At 38.7% G+C, this 16,690-nt stretch overlaps 1 protein-coding gene across 4 annotated transcripts in view; it reads right to left on the bottom strand.

The window, feature by feature from the left end:
• pms1 (PMS1 homolog 1, mismatch repair system component) overlaps positions 1–16,690 on the bottom strand; it is a 113,648-nt gene that overhangs the window by 27,733 nt on the left and 69,225 nt on the right. For all 4 annotated transcript variants that reach the window (XR_015757575.1, XM_043692840.2, XM_043692842.2 and 1 more), the window contains exons 7-9: positions 13,473–13,595; positions 11,596–11,742; positions 8,261–9,126 (exon numbers count right to left, since the gene is read on the bottom strand). Coding sequence is in view for 3 of the 4 variants with exons in the window: in XM_043692840.2 (XP_043548775.1) it covers positions 8,261–9,126; positions 11,596–11,742; positions 13,473–13,595 (1,136 nt within the window). In the remaining variant the exon portion in view is untranslated. The remainder of the gene's footprint in view (positions 1–8,260; positions 9,127–11,595; positions 11,743–13,472; positions 13,596–16,690) is intronic.

Genomic DNA, 16,690 nt, shown 5'->3' with positions numbered 1-16,690 from the left:
AGATTTTTGAGGAAATAACAAAGAGGATTGATGAGGACTTCATTAAGACATTTGACAAGGTTCCCGATGGGAGACTGATTAGCAAGGTTTGATCTTACGGAATACAGGGAGAACTAGCCATTTGGATACAGAACTGGCTCAAAGGTAGAAGACAGAGGGTGGTTTTTCAGACTGGAGGCCTGTGACCAGTGAAGTGCCATAAGGATCGGTGCTGGGTCCGCTACCTTTTGTGATTTACATAAATGATTTGTATGTGAGCATAAGAGGTACAGTTAGTAAGTTTGCAGATGACACCAAAATTGGAGGTGTAATGGACAGCGAAGAGGGTTACCTCAGATTACAACAGGATCTTGACCAGATGGGCCAATGGGCTGAGAAATGGCAGATGGAGTTTAATTCAATTAAATGCGAGGTGCTGCATTTTGGGAAAGCAAATATTAGCAGGACTTATACACTTAATGGTAAGGTCCTAGGGAGTGTTACTGAACAAAGAGACTGTGGAGTGCAGGTTCATAGCTCCTTGAAAGTGGAGTCGCAGGTAGATAGAATAGTGAAGAAGTCGTTTGGTATGCTTTCCTTTATTAGTCAGAGTATTGAATACAGGAATTGGAAGGGCATGTTGCGACTGTACAGGACATTGGTTAGGTCACTTTTGGAATATTGTGTGCAATTCTGGTCTCCTTCCTATCGGAAAGATGTTGTGAAAGTTGAAAAGGTTCAGAAAAGATTTACAAGGATGTTGCCAGGGTTGGAGGATTTGAGCTATAGGGAGAAGCTAAACAGGCTGGGACTGTTTTCCCTGGAGCGTCGGAGGCTGAGGGGTGACCTTATAGAGGTTTACAAAATTATGAGGGACATGGATAGGGTAAATGGGCAAAGTCTTTTCCCTGGGGTCGGGGAGTCCAGAACTAGAGGGCATAGGTTTAGGGTGAGAGGGGAAAGATATAAAAGAGACCTACGGGGCAACGTTTTCATGCAGAAGGTGGTACGTGTATGGAATGAGCTGCCAGAGGAAGTGGTGGAGGCTGGCACAATTGTAACATTTAAGAGGCATTTGGATGGGTATATGAATAGGAAGGATTTGGAGAGATATGGGCCGGGTGCTAGCAGGTGGGACTAGATTGGGTTGGGATATCTGGTCGGCATGGACGGGTTGGACCGAAGGGTCTGTTTCCATGCTGTACATCTCTATGACTCTACTTCCACAGCTCTCTATGGCAAGGAGTTACAAAGACACTGAACCCTCTGAGTGAAGAATTCCTCATTTCAGTCTTAAATTGTAATCCCTTTATTCTGAGACTATGCCCTCTGTCCTAGATTCTCCCATGATGAAACACATCCTAACAATTACCCTGTTAAAACCCTTTAAAATCCTACTTGTTTCATTTGAGGGATGTTGGAAGGGTTCAGAAATGATTTACAAGGTTTTTGCCAGGGTTGAAGGGTTTGAGCTACAGGGAGAGGCTGAATAGGCTGGGGTTATTTCCTTTGAGTGGCGGAGGCTTAGGGGTTACCATATAGAAGTTTATAAAATCATGAGGGGCATAGATAGGGTTAATAGACAAAGTCTTTTCCCCAGGATGGTGGACTCCAAAACTAAAGGGCATAGGTTGAAGTGGGAGGGGAAAGATTTGAAAGAGACTAAAGGGGCAACCTTTTCACGCAGAGAGTGGTGCTGTATGGAATAGGTTGCTAGAGGAAGTGGTGGAGGCTGGTACAATTACAACACTTAAAAGACATCTGGATGGGTACATGAATAGGAAGGGTTTAAGAGAGATATGGGCCAAATGTGGCAAGTAGGACTAGATTAATTTAGGATTTTGTTCGGCATGGACATGTTGGACTGAAGGGTCTGTTACCATGCTGTACAGCTCTATGACACTATGGCTGGACTCCCAACTTGTTTAACCTTTGCTTATAAGAAAATCCCTCTATACTGGGGAATCATCCTAGAGAATTCCTTTGAACTGCCTCCAATTAAATAATGTTCAGAGTACTCCATATACGGTCTTACCAGTATCTTAGACTTCCCTATTTTCATACTCTAACCACCATAAAATAAGGGCCAACATTCCATTAGCATTCCTGATTACCTGCTGCACCTAGATGCTAGATTTAAGTTGCATGCGCAAGTTACTCCAAGCCCCTTTGTGCTGTCGTCTCCTGCAGTTCTTCTCCATTTAAATAATATGGTTCTTTTGTTCTCCCTTCCAAATGAACTTCACATTTTACCACTTTATGATCCATTTCCCAACATTCTGCCCAATTACTTAATTTATCACCGCATCTGTCTATAAAATGTATCCCTCTCGTAAGCTGCCTTTCCACCCATTTTTGTGTCATCTGCAAATTTTGTTACCATACCTTTGCTTTCTTCCTTCAACTCATTAATATATATTCTGAACAGTTGTTTGAACCTGTGAAATTCTACGTCACAGGTTGCCAACCTGAAAGAGAACCCACTTGCTGTTTCCTGCTCATTAGTCAATTCTCTATCCATGCCAATGCACTACCTCTAACATCATGGACTCTAATCTTATGACTTAACCTTTTTTGAGGTACCTTGTCGAATGCCTTCTGGAGTCCAAAAACAACTCACCTTCTGGCTGTTTTCTATCTATCCTGATTGAGACTTCCTCAGAAATTCTTAATGAATTAGTCAGAAATGATCTTCCCTTTCATGGAGCCATGCTGAGTCTGCTTCATTAGATTATGATTTTCCAAATATTCTGCTATTACTTCCTTCATAACGGATTCCAACATTTTTCAAATAATAGATGCTAATCGGTCTATAGATATGCACTTTTTGCATCAAGGTGCCACACTGATAGTTTTCAAATTCTCCAATATTTCTTCAGAATCCAATATTTCCATGGCTATGTCTTTTAAAATTCTAGAATCCAAACCATCGAGGTAAGAGGACTTATTCACTTTAGCCCCATTACTTTATCTAATATTACTTCTCTAGTGATAGTAATTAATTTCTTCCCTGTATTTGTTAGTATAAATGAAATGTTCAAAGTATCTTCCACAGTAAAGACTGATGCAAAACTGTTTACATTCTTTCCTATTTCCTTGTTCCCCATAACCGTTTCTCCCGATTCATTTTTTAAGCAGGCTATATTCACTTTGAGCCCTCTCTTCCATTTTATAGATTTAAAGAAACTCTTATCATCAACTTTTATATTCCTTGCTGGTTTGCCCTTGTAGTTTATTTCCTCTGTTTTTATTATCTTTTGTCCTTCTTTGCTAGATTCTGAATTTATCCCATTCTTTGTGAATGTCATTGCTTTTTGCCTCCTTATACATTTGTCTTTCAACTCAATACTCTCCTTCCCTGGTTAGCCATGGTTAGTTTAGCCCTCTCTTAGTATATCTCCTCCTTACTGGGATGCATTTTTGCAGAGTCATGAATTACCTCCTTAAGTGCTGGAATTATAGGGATGAAGGAGTTTGCAGAGGTATGGGACAGCAAGAGCAAGAGATTTGAAATCAATTTGTTGACAGGGTCGTGGTGACAGGGAGTAGGACAAGATACAGGCAGTAGAATTTGGGACAAATTGCAATTTATATCTCGTAAGGGTTGCATTGGCAATGAAGTTAATTTGGCGATAAATAGATGCACAAACAGCAATTAGAGTGGGGCAAGTAAACAATGAGTAGCAGATGAGTAGAAGGAAAAAGGGTAAAACATAAAAGTGATGGGGAAGGGCAAGAAAAATTGAAGATACACAGTGAAAGTGAACTACTTTCTTGTTTGAATAATATAATTGAAAATCAAGATATAGGGCAATATATTTCTATTATTGTATATCATATTGTGTGTGCCCATTATAAAATAGCATTTCTTCTAACCAACTATGAGCAATACTATTGGTGAGATTTTAATCACGCATGTAAATATTTATAACTTCCTGAGCTTCACAAGCTGGCTGAGGAGCAGTTCCATTATAAAAGGATGGATGTCTTTTCCTCCAGATAATTTTGGACAGCTACATTGCAAGGTGTAGAATTAAATCATACAGACTGGAAAGGTAGCGGGTTTGATGCAGTAGGTAGTATTTAGCAGGTATCACTGAGCCAGTTAGTTGAGACATTACAGTTAGCTTCAGTACACAGCTGACAAATGAGGTGCAGGAGTAGCAGAAGTGAAAAAACTGCTACTGATCACTAAAAATGATTCCTGCCAGAAAATGCACATATGGATATCAAGCAAGAATTGATTAATGTTCTTCTCTGTTGCTCATTGAAAATATACTGCCAAATGTCACCACCTAAGATTCACATACAAAGAAATTATTGGAGCAAATTAATAGAGGCGACTAGTGTTGACTGATTAGATATCTCAAATCGAGACATCGCCTAAGGAGAGGAATGAACAAAACTGAAGAAAGTAGAAGCTGTCACAATATTAATAGAAAAATGGGATGTGTATTGAGATGAGTCACTACATACGAGATGTTATGGCTTGAACCTGCAGTGAATAACAGATAAATTTCAAATAAAACAAAGAACTGCGGATGCTGGAGATCTGAAACAGAAACAGAAATTGCCGGTGAAGCTCAGCAGGGCTGGCAGCATCTACAGGAAGTGCACAGAGCTAATGCTTTGAGTCCAGTGACTCTTTTTATCAGAATTGAATTGTAATGAATCTCAAAGTTGAGTGATAGAACCAGTGGACTCAGGTGCAACAGAAGATGTCAAAAATAACTTCCAATTACTTTGAGGAAACCCAGGATTTCACCAAATCTGGCTACAAATATTACTCATGTAACCTTTAAGTTCCTGATCATTATATAGTTGCAGTTTTGAATCAGATAAAACAGCAAATGTTATTTGAGGACAACTCTAAGTTGACAGTGCTCAGTTAGTTAAACATAAGAATTCAATGTTCCCCAAATCCCAATTCCTTTCAGTATTGTTCCGATAGCCAGCACACACAAAATATTCCAACCAGGTGTGCACAAGGCAGCTCTCTTAAATTACCACACATGAAGCCAAACCAAAAAATGGTGGAGGGGTGGGGGTGGGGGTGGAGCACTTCAATAAATCACCTATGCATTAAAAAAAATAGATTGGGCATTATTTCCTCAGCCTTTATAACGTATCTGCAATCCTGTCCAAGATGTTCTGATTATTTTACACACTGAACATCACTTTTTTAGTAGAATGGGGATAGGACAAGAAAGAGAAGTTTCAGAACATGAAAAATATAAAATTTGCAAAGGATAAACAAATTTGAAATTTACTGCTGTACAATGTTTCAGTTTTGGTACAGCATATCACTGGACCTTAACAGGCAGGTTTCTGCTTTACATATTCTGCTGTTCTGAAGAAAGGTCACTGAACCCTAAACATTAATTCTGCATTCTCTCCTCAGATGCTGCCAGACCTGCTGAGATTTTCCAGCAATTTCTGCTTTTGTTTCTGATTTCTAGCATCTGCATTTTTTTTTGTTCTGCCTTCAATATGTTTGGCAGCCTATATGCTTAGTACTATTCTATGGGTTCAGAGGGTCAGTAATCCTCTAGTGCACTGCCTGAGTGACCATTCCTCACAAATCTTGGTAAACCTTCCAGTGTGGTGGCTGAACAGCCACATTCGCATTTGTCCTGTACTGTCCACCCACGTTCGAGCAAGGAAGTAAAGGAACAAAAATGAAGAGTGATAACTTTTGCTAACTGGTCTATCATGCAAGCACAGACTCCAATTGTATTGCTCAAAGTGCTGCGGCAGCCAATATTAGGAAACATTGCATTAAATTTGGAATGTTTTTGATCTCCACATTCAACAGCATATTTTTGCAGCAAGAAACAAGGGAATTTAGATTTCAGGGTTTTAAAAACTAAATGCTGCATGATTATTTGTAAGTTTATTCTTATACTCTATGTAATCAATTAATAACTTCTATTTGTTCCACTTAATATTTACTTTTCCTTAGCTTAATACATTTCTTATAAGCATAATTTTCGCACCTTCCTGTGGAGGTACAGTGACAGGAGCAAATAAAATTCCCTTATGTTTAAGTCTGATCAATTTTTAGCCTGATTCAAAGTAGACAAAAAATTGTGCTACTGAAAACATCTCATTATAGAGTCATAGAGATATACACCACGGAAACAGACCCTTCGGTCCAACTCGTCCATGCCGACCAGATATCCCAACCCAATCTAGTCCTACCTGTCATCACCCAGCCCATATCCCTCCAAACCCTTCCTATTCATATACCCATCCAGATGCCTTTTAAATGCTGTGATTGTACTAGCCTCCACCACGTCCTCTGGCAGCTCATTCCATACACGTACCACCCTCTGCATGAAAACGTTGCCCCTTAGGTCTCTTGTATATCTTTCCCCTCTCACATTAAACTTATGCCCTCTAATTCTGGACTCCCCCATCCCAGGAAAAAAAACTTTGTCTATTTATCATATCCATACCCCTCATGATTTTGTAAACCTCTATAAAGTCACCCCTCAGACTCCAAAGCTTCAAGGAAAACAGCCCTTCCCCATAGTTCAAATCCTCCAACCCTGGCAATATCCTTGTAAATCTTTTCTGAACCCTTTCAAGTTTCACAACATCTTTCCGAAAGCAAGGAGACCAAACTCCTATGCAATATTCCAACAGTGGCCTAACCAATGTCCTGTACAGGCGCAACATGACCTCCCAACTCCTGTACTCAAAACTCTGACCAATAAAGGAAAGCATACCAAACCGTCTTCTTCACTATGCTATCTACCTGCGACTCCACTTTCAAGGAGCTATGAACCTGCACTTCAAGGTCTCTTTTTTCAGCAACACTCCCTAGGACCTTACTGTTAAGTGTATAAGTCCTGCTAAGATTTGCTATCCCAAAATGCAGCACCTCACATTTATCTAAATTAAACTCCATCTGCCACTTCTCAGCCCATTGGCCCATCTGATCAAGATCCTGCTGTAATCTGAGGTAACATTTTACGCTGTCCACTACACCTCCAATTTTGGTGTCATCGGCAAACTTACTAACCTCTTACGCTCACATCCAAATCATTTATATAAATGACAAAAAGTAGAGGACCCATCACCGATCCTTATGGCATTCTACTGGTCACAGGCCTCCAGTCTGAAAAATAACCCTCCATCTACCTTTGAGCCAGTTCTGTATCCAAATGGCTAGTTCTCCCTGTATTCCATGAGATCTAACCTTGCTAACCAATTTCCCATGGGGAACCTTGTTAAACGCCTTAGTGAAGCCCATACAGATCACACCTACCATTCTGCCCTCACCAATCTTCTTTATTACTTCTTCAAAAAACTCAATCAAGTTTATGAGACATAATTTCCCACGCACAAAGCCATGCTGGCTATCCCTAATCAGTCCTTGCCTTTCTAAATACATGTACATCCTGTCCCTCAGGATTCCCTCCAACAACTTACCTACCACCGACGTCAGGCTCTCTAGTCTATAGTTCCCTGGCTTGTCTTTACCTCCTTTCTTAAAGAGTGGCACCATGTTAGCCAACCTCCAGTCTTCTGACACCTCACCTGTGACTATCAATGATACAAATATCTCAGTAAAAGGCCCAGCAATCACTTCTCTAGCTTCCCACAGAGTTCTAGGGTACACCTGTTTAGGTCCTGGGGATTTATCCACTTTTATGCTTTTCAAGACATCCAGCACTTCCTCCTCTGTAATATGGACATTTTTCAAGATGTCATCTATTATTTCCCTACATTCTATATCTTCTATTTTCTTTTCCACAGTAAATACTGATGCAAAATACTCATTTAGTATCTCCCCCATCTCCTGCGGCTCCACACAAAGACCGTCTTGCTGATCTTTGAGGGGCCCTATTCTCTCCCTAGTTATACTCAATCACTTAATTACTAGGCCACTCAATATAGCAAGCAACAAAATTTGATTTCACATAACAACTGCTGTAAAATCAACATTTCTCAAAAAAATTGAAGAGATCATAAATTTCAATTTAAAAATGTACTCAAAAGTATGTCATTCATGGAAAAAGTATAATCACTTTTTGTTATGAAAAAATATTCATGAAGGAAATCCATGAATGGAAATTAAGTTTTGGAGAAAAATTAATTGCAGAAGCACATAATATATTTTAACAATACAGCCTGCCTGCATGGCGTCTCTAACATGCCAAAAATAATTTTCCACTTTATATTTCAAGTAATGGGATTTACACTGCATCCAATGAGTCACAGAGAATGGAAACAAGTAGGGTATGAACTCAAAAGATTTAATTTGGAAACTTACTTTTTTTTCTCATCCTCATTCAGGTTTTTCCACATCTCTTCAAGTTTCATGCTGACATCTGGCAGATTAGCCCTTGGGTTCTCTGCCAACAGTTTGGGTCGAATTTCTTGCATGAAAAGAGTAGAGGCTGACCGACATTTTTTGACAGTGCGATTGCTGATCAGGTCATATATAGTGATCTGTCCAATCTTCTCCTTTACTACATTAGGAGACTTTTTATTTGGGTCATTGGTTGGGCTACTGTTAATTGAGTTTTGCTGTTTGGTTTCATTACAATTTATTTGCATTTGGTCTGAAGTGTCTTTGGGCACGAACAATTTTACAGGCTCAAACATTTGTTCTACAGAATCCTTCATCCCATGTCCCATACTCCAGTTATCAGCAGTTAGTTCAGCACAGTCTTTTGCAACTGAAATCTGTTCACTTAACGCCACAGGGGGCAGGGTTGGATCATTATCTATTTCTGGATGTACTGCATTATTTATGTGAGAATGATTCTTTAAAACGATATCATCATCATCCCGTGAAAACATCACATCAAATTCTGAGACAGAAGTTGATGATCTATCCTCAGACGGAAGAGGTGTTTCTTGGAAATGAGTCTGAGCAATGCTGTTGTCAAAATTCTCATTTATATCATCAGCTGCAGGAGAAATGTCATTGGAAAACGAGGTTTTGTTGGAACCAGTGTACATTGTGTCTGAAATTTGAGATATCTCTGGTGTTAGACCACAGTGATTTATCTCACCATTGTGAACATGTCCAGTTTCTTTCAAACATTCAGAGGATGATTCATCAGTTCCATTTCCAGCAAGTTGACCATAAACAGAAATCAATACCTTCTCAATGGCAAGCAAAATGGCCTCCTGGTGACAGAAGATTTAAAACAAAACATTTTATGCAGAGCACCAATTTTATTATTTCTTCAAGAAGTGTTTCAATATATCAATACAAATTATATCGAAAACCAAAACAAAGTCAGCATAAACATCTTTTATTTGAACTCCAGGCCACTTTTGAGTTACAATTCAAAACTCACTTGGTGGAGCCAAAAACAGACCTAGAATATTTTAAGTCACACTCTTCAGTATAATCTCATGGGTGGATTTTCCTCTGATCTGGCTGACTTAATGAAAATCCCACTTATGTACAGGCTAAAATTACTAACAGGCTAATCAAAAGTATATTTAAATTGGAAATGAATCTCAAAGTTAAATTGCATTCCCTTGTCACTACTTTGTCTTGCAACATGGTAGAAGAAATGATCAAAATTGGAAAGAAGTAGCTGTTAAAAAATTCTTGAAAGCCTTTCTGTCGATGATTCTGGAAGGGGTGAGGAACAGTTACCGAGAATCACCAGGGCATGTTCTTCACCGGCATGGAAATAGGTTGGATATGGAAGATATAGACTGTAGGGAAATAGATGGTGACATCTTGCAAAATGTCCAGATTACAGAGGAGAAAGTGCTGGATGTCTTGAAACAGTTAAAGGTGGATAAATCCCCAGGACCTGATCAGGTGTACCCGAGAACTCTGTGGGAAGCTAGAGAAGTGACTGCTGGGCCTCTTGCTGAGATATTTGTATCATCGATAGTCACAGGTGAGGTGCCCGAAGACTGGAGGTTGGCAAATGTGGTCCCACTGTTTAAGAAGGGCGGTAAAGGCAAGCCAGGGAACTATAGATTGGTGAGCCTGACCTCGGTGGTGGGCAAGTTGTTGGAGGGAATCCTGAGGGACAGGATGTACATGTATTTGGAAAGGCAAGGACTGTTGGGATAGTCAACGTGGCTTTGTGCGTGGGAAATCATGTCTCACAAACTTGGTTGAATTTTTTTGAAGAAGTAACAAAGAAAATTGATGAGGGCAGAGCAGTAGATGTGACCTATATGGACTTCAGTAAGGCGTTCGACAAGGTTCCCCATGGGAGACTGATTAGCAAGGTCAGATCTCATGGAATACAGGGAGAACTAGCCATTTGGATACAGAACTTGCTCAAAGGTAGAAAACAGAGGGTGTTGGTGGAGGGTTGTTTTTCAGACTGGAGGCCTGTGACCAGAGGAGTGCCGCAAGGATCGGTGCTGGGCCCTCTACTTTTTGTCATTTACATAAATGATTTGCATGCGAGCATAAGAGGTACAGTTAGTAAGTTTGCAGATGACACCAAAATTGGAGGTGTAGTGGACAGCAAAGAGGATTACCTCAGATTACAACAGGATCTGGACCAGATGGGCCAATGGGCTGAGAAGTGGCAGACCGAGTTTAATTCAGATAAATGCGAGGTGCTGCATTTTGGGAAAGCAAATCTTAGCAGGACTTATACACTTAATGGTAAGGTCCTGGGGAGTGTTGCTGAACAAAGAGACTTTGGAGTGCAGGTTCATAGCTCCTTGAAAGTGGAGTCGCAGGTAGATAGCATAGTGAAGAAGGCGTTTGGTATGCTTTCCTTTATTGGTCAGAGTATTGAGTACAGGAGTTGGGAGGTCATGTTGCGCCTGTACAGGACATTGGTTAGGCCACTGTTGGAATATTGCGTGTAATTCTAGTCTCCTTCCTATCGGAAAGATTTTGTGAAACTTGAAAGGTTCAGAAAAGATTTACAAGAATATTGCCAGGGTTGGAGGATCTGAGCTACACGGAGAGGCTGAACAGGCTGGGGCAAGTTATAATCCATCCTCTGATCGGCACTTAAAAACTTAAGATCCCGATAAAACATTATACACAATAGAGTCAATTGCAAATTTTAAAGCTACATGTGTTGTGCTTAGTATTGTTCTGGAGTTGTCATTTTTGGGCCAATAAATACGATAGTGCTTAACTTAATGAAACCTTTCCCTTGTCAAAAAGTCCAGAACCAAAGGGTATTATCACAGAACAAGGTGCCACACATTTAAGACAGAGATGCGTAGTTGACAGTTCATCAGAGGGCAAGGTTGTTGCCTAGCTCTGTTGGGGAGAACAGAGATGTGGAATTTGGCCCAGCCACATCCTCGCTCAGAGAGTAGTAAATCTGTAGAATTCTTTGCTGCAGGGGGCTTTTGAGGCTGGGTTGTTAAGTATATTTAAGGCTGAGATAGATATATCTTTAATCAGTAAAGGAATCCAGGGTGTGAAAAGGCAGGAAAGTAGAGTTGAGAATGATCAAATGAGCTATGATCTCACTGAATGGTGGAGCAGACTTGATAGGCTGAGAGGTTCAGTTACACTTTTATGCCTTTTGGTCTTAAGGAAACTTAATGTAAAGTTATTTTATAAGGGGTTCCATTTCAATGTCAAATGGTCTTCAAACCTAATCTGTTAATGATAACAATAAAAAGATATTTTCAAGTGCATCTCACCTTGTTGTGAAACATTACTTGAGTTTTATCTGGTTTTAAATTAACATCGACAACTGAGGCCGGAACAGAGATATTCAAGAAGAAAACTGGATAACGCATATGTGCAGAATCCTTCTGGGATTGAGAGCTGTAGTACTGCCGAACCAACTGCAAAATTCAACCAAAAAATAAGTTAATCTATCTGTACAGGACATCCCAAGCAATATCTTCTGAGGATATTAGAACAAATGTTTTGTTCAGAAAAACACACTGAACATCCTTGTGAAGTAACTTTGTATCAATTCCAATTCAGTGACTTTTCGCTTATGTTAGCCGACCTAAAGATCTAGTGAAGAACTAGTTAAAGTCTTGTCTTTTCAACGTGCTACGATAAAATATTTCAACAAATGAACCAAAGCTAGATGTCAAAACACAGTCTAAATATTGCATCCCATTCATAAATGAAGATATATAATGTGTGGAATAATCTGCTTCATCCAAAAGCAATAATTATAATAATATCAATTCACAAAGATAAGAATGTTGGACCTATAGGTTTAAAGAACCAGACTTCTCATCTTGAAAATAAACTACAGTCCGTTTATTGAAAAGTTGCAGATTATGATGTCAAATGTTAAAATCACTGCAGAATAGATATCAAAAATACTAAACATGCTGCTTTCTGAATAATATATTGCAGAAGACTCTGTTTCAATTTCGTATCTTTTTAAAAAGAAAGAATCCAAAAATGATTCAGATAATTCAGACCTAACTAGGTATTAGCCACGCTGTTAGGTTTTTCAGGACGATGAAGCAGAAGCATTGAAAAGAAAATCAGTGCTGGCAAGCAAGTTCCACCCTATTATCCAATTAGTTTATCCTAACATGTAGTTTACTACATTAACAAATTATATAAATAAACCTGAGATACGTAAAATCTTCTAATTTAATTCCACTACAGCCAAACTGAAATTGCACATACGTTGCAAAAATAGAGTGAACTCACATCTCATGGAATCATAGAATCCCTACAGAGTAGAAATAGGCCATTCGGCCCAACAAGTCCACATCAACCCTCCTAAAAGTATCCCACCCACACCAATTCCCTTACCCCTATTACTTTTACAATTCCTCTGACTAATGCATCTAACCTACACATCCCTCAACACTATGGGCAATTTACCATAGCCAATTCACTTAACCTGCGCACTGTGGGAGGAAACCAGAGCACCCAGAGGAAACCCATGCACACACAGGGAGAATGTGCAAACTCCACACAGTTTCCCGAGGATGGAATCAAACCCGGGTCCCTGGCGCTGAGGCAGTACTGCGAACCACTGAGCCACCATGCTGCTCAGATAACATCTGAGTTATTATTTGCAAAATCAGACATATTTCAACTGCAGTAGCTTTCAGGGATAAGTTGAGAAATCACAGTATTTTAATTTAAAAATTGACAGGACAATGAAGCAGAAGCATTGAAACTCAAAAATGTACATATAGTAAGTTGTGTTTTTGTGTCCAAGTATAAAACACAACCAATTTAGTCAATTAGAATCAATAATAAAACAATTACTGCAATATCCATTAGGTTAGTTCTTGCTCAGGTAAATATGGGTTCAAGTCAATATTAAATTGATTGAAAACCATAATATCGCAATGATAGCAGACAAAAGTCAACCAAATCTGCCCTTTTGCGCCCTTTAAGTAAATATAGAAATAATGCAAAGGTTTGATCTCAAGGTCTACCATGCATATAACTCAATGTCCTACCTCAGCCTATATGAGACAATTTATACCTGCCTTATACCAAGGTAAGAAAATTCTTCACTGGAAGGAACATTTATTGCACTCTAGAAAAACAGGTAAGCATAAGTATCATTAGGTTATTAACCTACCTTCATTATTTCCTTGTGATGAACAGGTCTGGAATTAACAGAGATGAAACTTCTGTCAGGGCTGATAAGACTTGTTGAGGAGGGGTTAGAACCTGGCTTAGGCAGGAAACCACTAAGGAAAATCTGTGAATCCCAGAAAGAAAAACCCACAAATGTAACAATTGTACTGTTACCAATACAATGTTTATAAAAGAGCTCTAACTCACTCTACATAACAGTGAAATCACATAGGTTTGGCCTTGCAACTTTCCATGGTGATTCAACTAAATCAAATATATCACCAGGAGACCCAAAAGCAGAAGTCCAGGTGTTTCTGAGGAGGAAACAAAAATCATTCAGAGGGCCTATCAATCACTCGTATATCTTAGCAACTAGGTTTAGAACAGTAAGGGTTGTCTGCAGCTTTTCCCCTTAAATAGATCCACAAAGAGTCTCCCCAAATGAAAATCGAAAAATGTCAAATCATTGTAATCACATAATTTGAACTAATCAGCAAAAGCTGCCTACTGTATTTGTAACTATGTAATTGCTTGTGTCAATTACAGAATTAAGGGGCTCTTGATAACATTATTTTATAATTACAATTTAAATTTCCAAGACACAGTTGCCCAACATATACACATTGTTTTTTTTCCCGATACTACTTCTGCTGCATCTCAACATTATCTGGAATTATTGATCTGCAGATCAATAATTTTCTATATTATCTAATTTAGTAGTAATTACTACACCTTTCCACCATCTGACCCAATGCTGGAATGCATATAGGCGAAGGGTACTATTGAGTAAACATGAAGGTCAGAAAGAAAATATCTGTCAGACATGCACCATTGGGTTACAATGTGACTGATACATTCACTATATTTATTTCAATATTTTTTTAAAAATAGCTGGACATTTATTTTCACAAAACATCTTCCAATCACAGTGACCGCTTTTGCATTCCCACCACCTGCATTCTTCATCTTACTCTCTGAGAGGCACTCTGGCCTTACATTTATATAAGTTGAGATCCTTCTGGTTTGAAGGACAAAATATGCATTGCACTTAATTTTTGTTTTACAGTTGCTGTATTCAGTTAACTTACATTAAACATAGAGATGGCAGATTAAAATATTAATCAAGTATGTTGCTCTATACTTATCGTCTGATATAACAGGAATAATCCATTATGCTCTTTATAGGAAGCTTAAGTCTCCCATTATAATCTCATTCCCATACCAAAGCTGGGAGAAGAATGTTAGCCTGCCAGTTTTGCCTCATGTTATCACTGCACGGTGTCTGGGATATGAATTTTCTGCTGCAACCCCCCAACCGTTTTACAAGAAATTGGTGCAAGTTAAACAGTTGGATTTAAATATTTTCTAAGCAACTGTTCAGAGATGTTATGATACACCTCTAAATCTTGTGGGACTTGAAACCAGGCCCCCCGGTTCAAAGGTAGGGATTCTACCACTGCACCACAACAGCCCATCAGGAGAATTTTGATAACTTCTAATTAATCTGTTCAGAAATATTATTACACACTTCATTCACAGACATTAAAATCAGATGGTTGTCTATCTGCTGCAGCAGATGGGAAATTAAGTCTCCAGTTAGATTTCTTACCAGAAATGCACAGGCAGTTATAGAGTCATAGAGATGTACAGCATGGAAACAGACCCTTCGGTCCAACCTGTCCATGCCGACCAGATATCCCAACCCAATCTAGTCCCACCTACCAGCACCCGGCCCATATCTCTCCAAACCCTTCCAATTCATATACCCATCCAAATGCCTCTTAAATGTTGCAATTGTACCAGCCTCCACCACATCCTCTGGCAACTCATTCCAGACACGCACCACCCTCAGCATGAAAAAGTTGCCCCTTAGGTCTCTTTTGTATATTTCCCCTCTCACCCTAAACCTATGCCCTCTAGTTCTGGACTCCTCGACCCCAGGAAAACACTTTGTTTATTTATCCTATCCAATCTAAGTTTTTATTTTTGTGTATTTTTAACTATATTTGGAAAGTTATGCATATCACATCATTAAAATGTTTATTGGTTAATTTTATATATATTCAACATTGAAGCAATAGTTAAAAAAATGAACTTGCGAAACACAAGTTTTTTGCACTGAAATCAAGGGAGTTGGTAGGTATTTTTTTCTGTTATCTATTCATTCTAAACAACTCTACCCATACTTTTTTTAATTCACTATACAAATTCCACTTAATTTCTTTTAAAATTCTGAAGTTAAGAAATTTATTTAAAGTTGTAAGTATACACTTAATTCAAACAAAAATGCTGCAGTGTTGAACTTTATTGAACAAATCCTAAGGGGAGTTTGTGTAAATTAATAACTGTCAAGGTTAGAGGGCAGTGCCAAAGGTGACACAGTCGAGGTGATTACTCATTTTTAACCAATTCCAACTTAAACCACTTGAAGCTTAAGTTTAATCTTTGTATAGTTTCTAAATTTATACTTGTAACAAATGTCTCCATCAAAATTAAGCAGCAATTTTTTTTTAATTTCAGGAAATATAGAGTTATATTTAAGTGAGTGGATCATAGCTGAGTTTAAAATTGTTTAACTGGAGACACTTTAAAGAACAGAACCGAAGCAGAAACTATTTTCTACTATTACAATGCATCATTTTTACGTTCACACAACATTTTAAAAAGTCATTAGCCAGAGAAAAACATTTTGCCTAAAGAAAATGTGCAAGTAACATGTCAATGTTCATTATTCTTTAACTTTTTTTGGAAGTAATTATCAAATTAATAAAAAAGACAGGCTGCAATGTTTCCATAGTTATTTTAGCAATTAGTGAAGGTTCCATGCTACAGTCAGAACACATTTGTCAGCTCTTAATAACTTTATTCCCAAGCTGCCAGGGTGCAAATGGACTGCTGTGTAGGTATATGTATATTTCTAGCTGAACAGCATAAATTCTAGTGGGCAAATAATTTTCTGAAACTACTTCTAATAAAACATCCAGGGTGAGCCATCGTACCATCTCATTGCACATAACATCCAACACAATGGCCTTGATTCTGCAGCTCCTGGCAAATAAACGATGCTCACTTTATTAAGCTGCCCACAGATATTTTGTTACCTTTCCTATGAAAATTTGCAATCATCGATAATTTAAAAAACTACAGTGACTTCTTGAGGGGATACGGAACCTCAGTGAAAAGGGCAAGCAGTAGCATGTTGCTTAAACAAGACAGTAT

The sequence above is a fragment of the Chiloscyllium plagiosum genome, unplaced genomic scaffold, assembly GCF_037043375.1.
Source record: "Chiloscyllium plagiosum isolate Xiang-an unplaced genomic scaffold, Cpla_swu_hap1 HiC_scaffold_7, whole genome shotgun sequence".
Taxonomy (NCBI): Eukaryota; Metazoa; Chordata; class Chondrichthyes; order Orectolobiformes; family Hemiscylliidae; genus Chiloscyllium; species Chiloscyllium plagiosum.
Note: the sequence above shows the minus strand (reverse complement) of the source record. Positions and strands in the feature narration are given on the sequence as shown.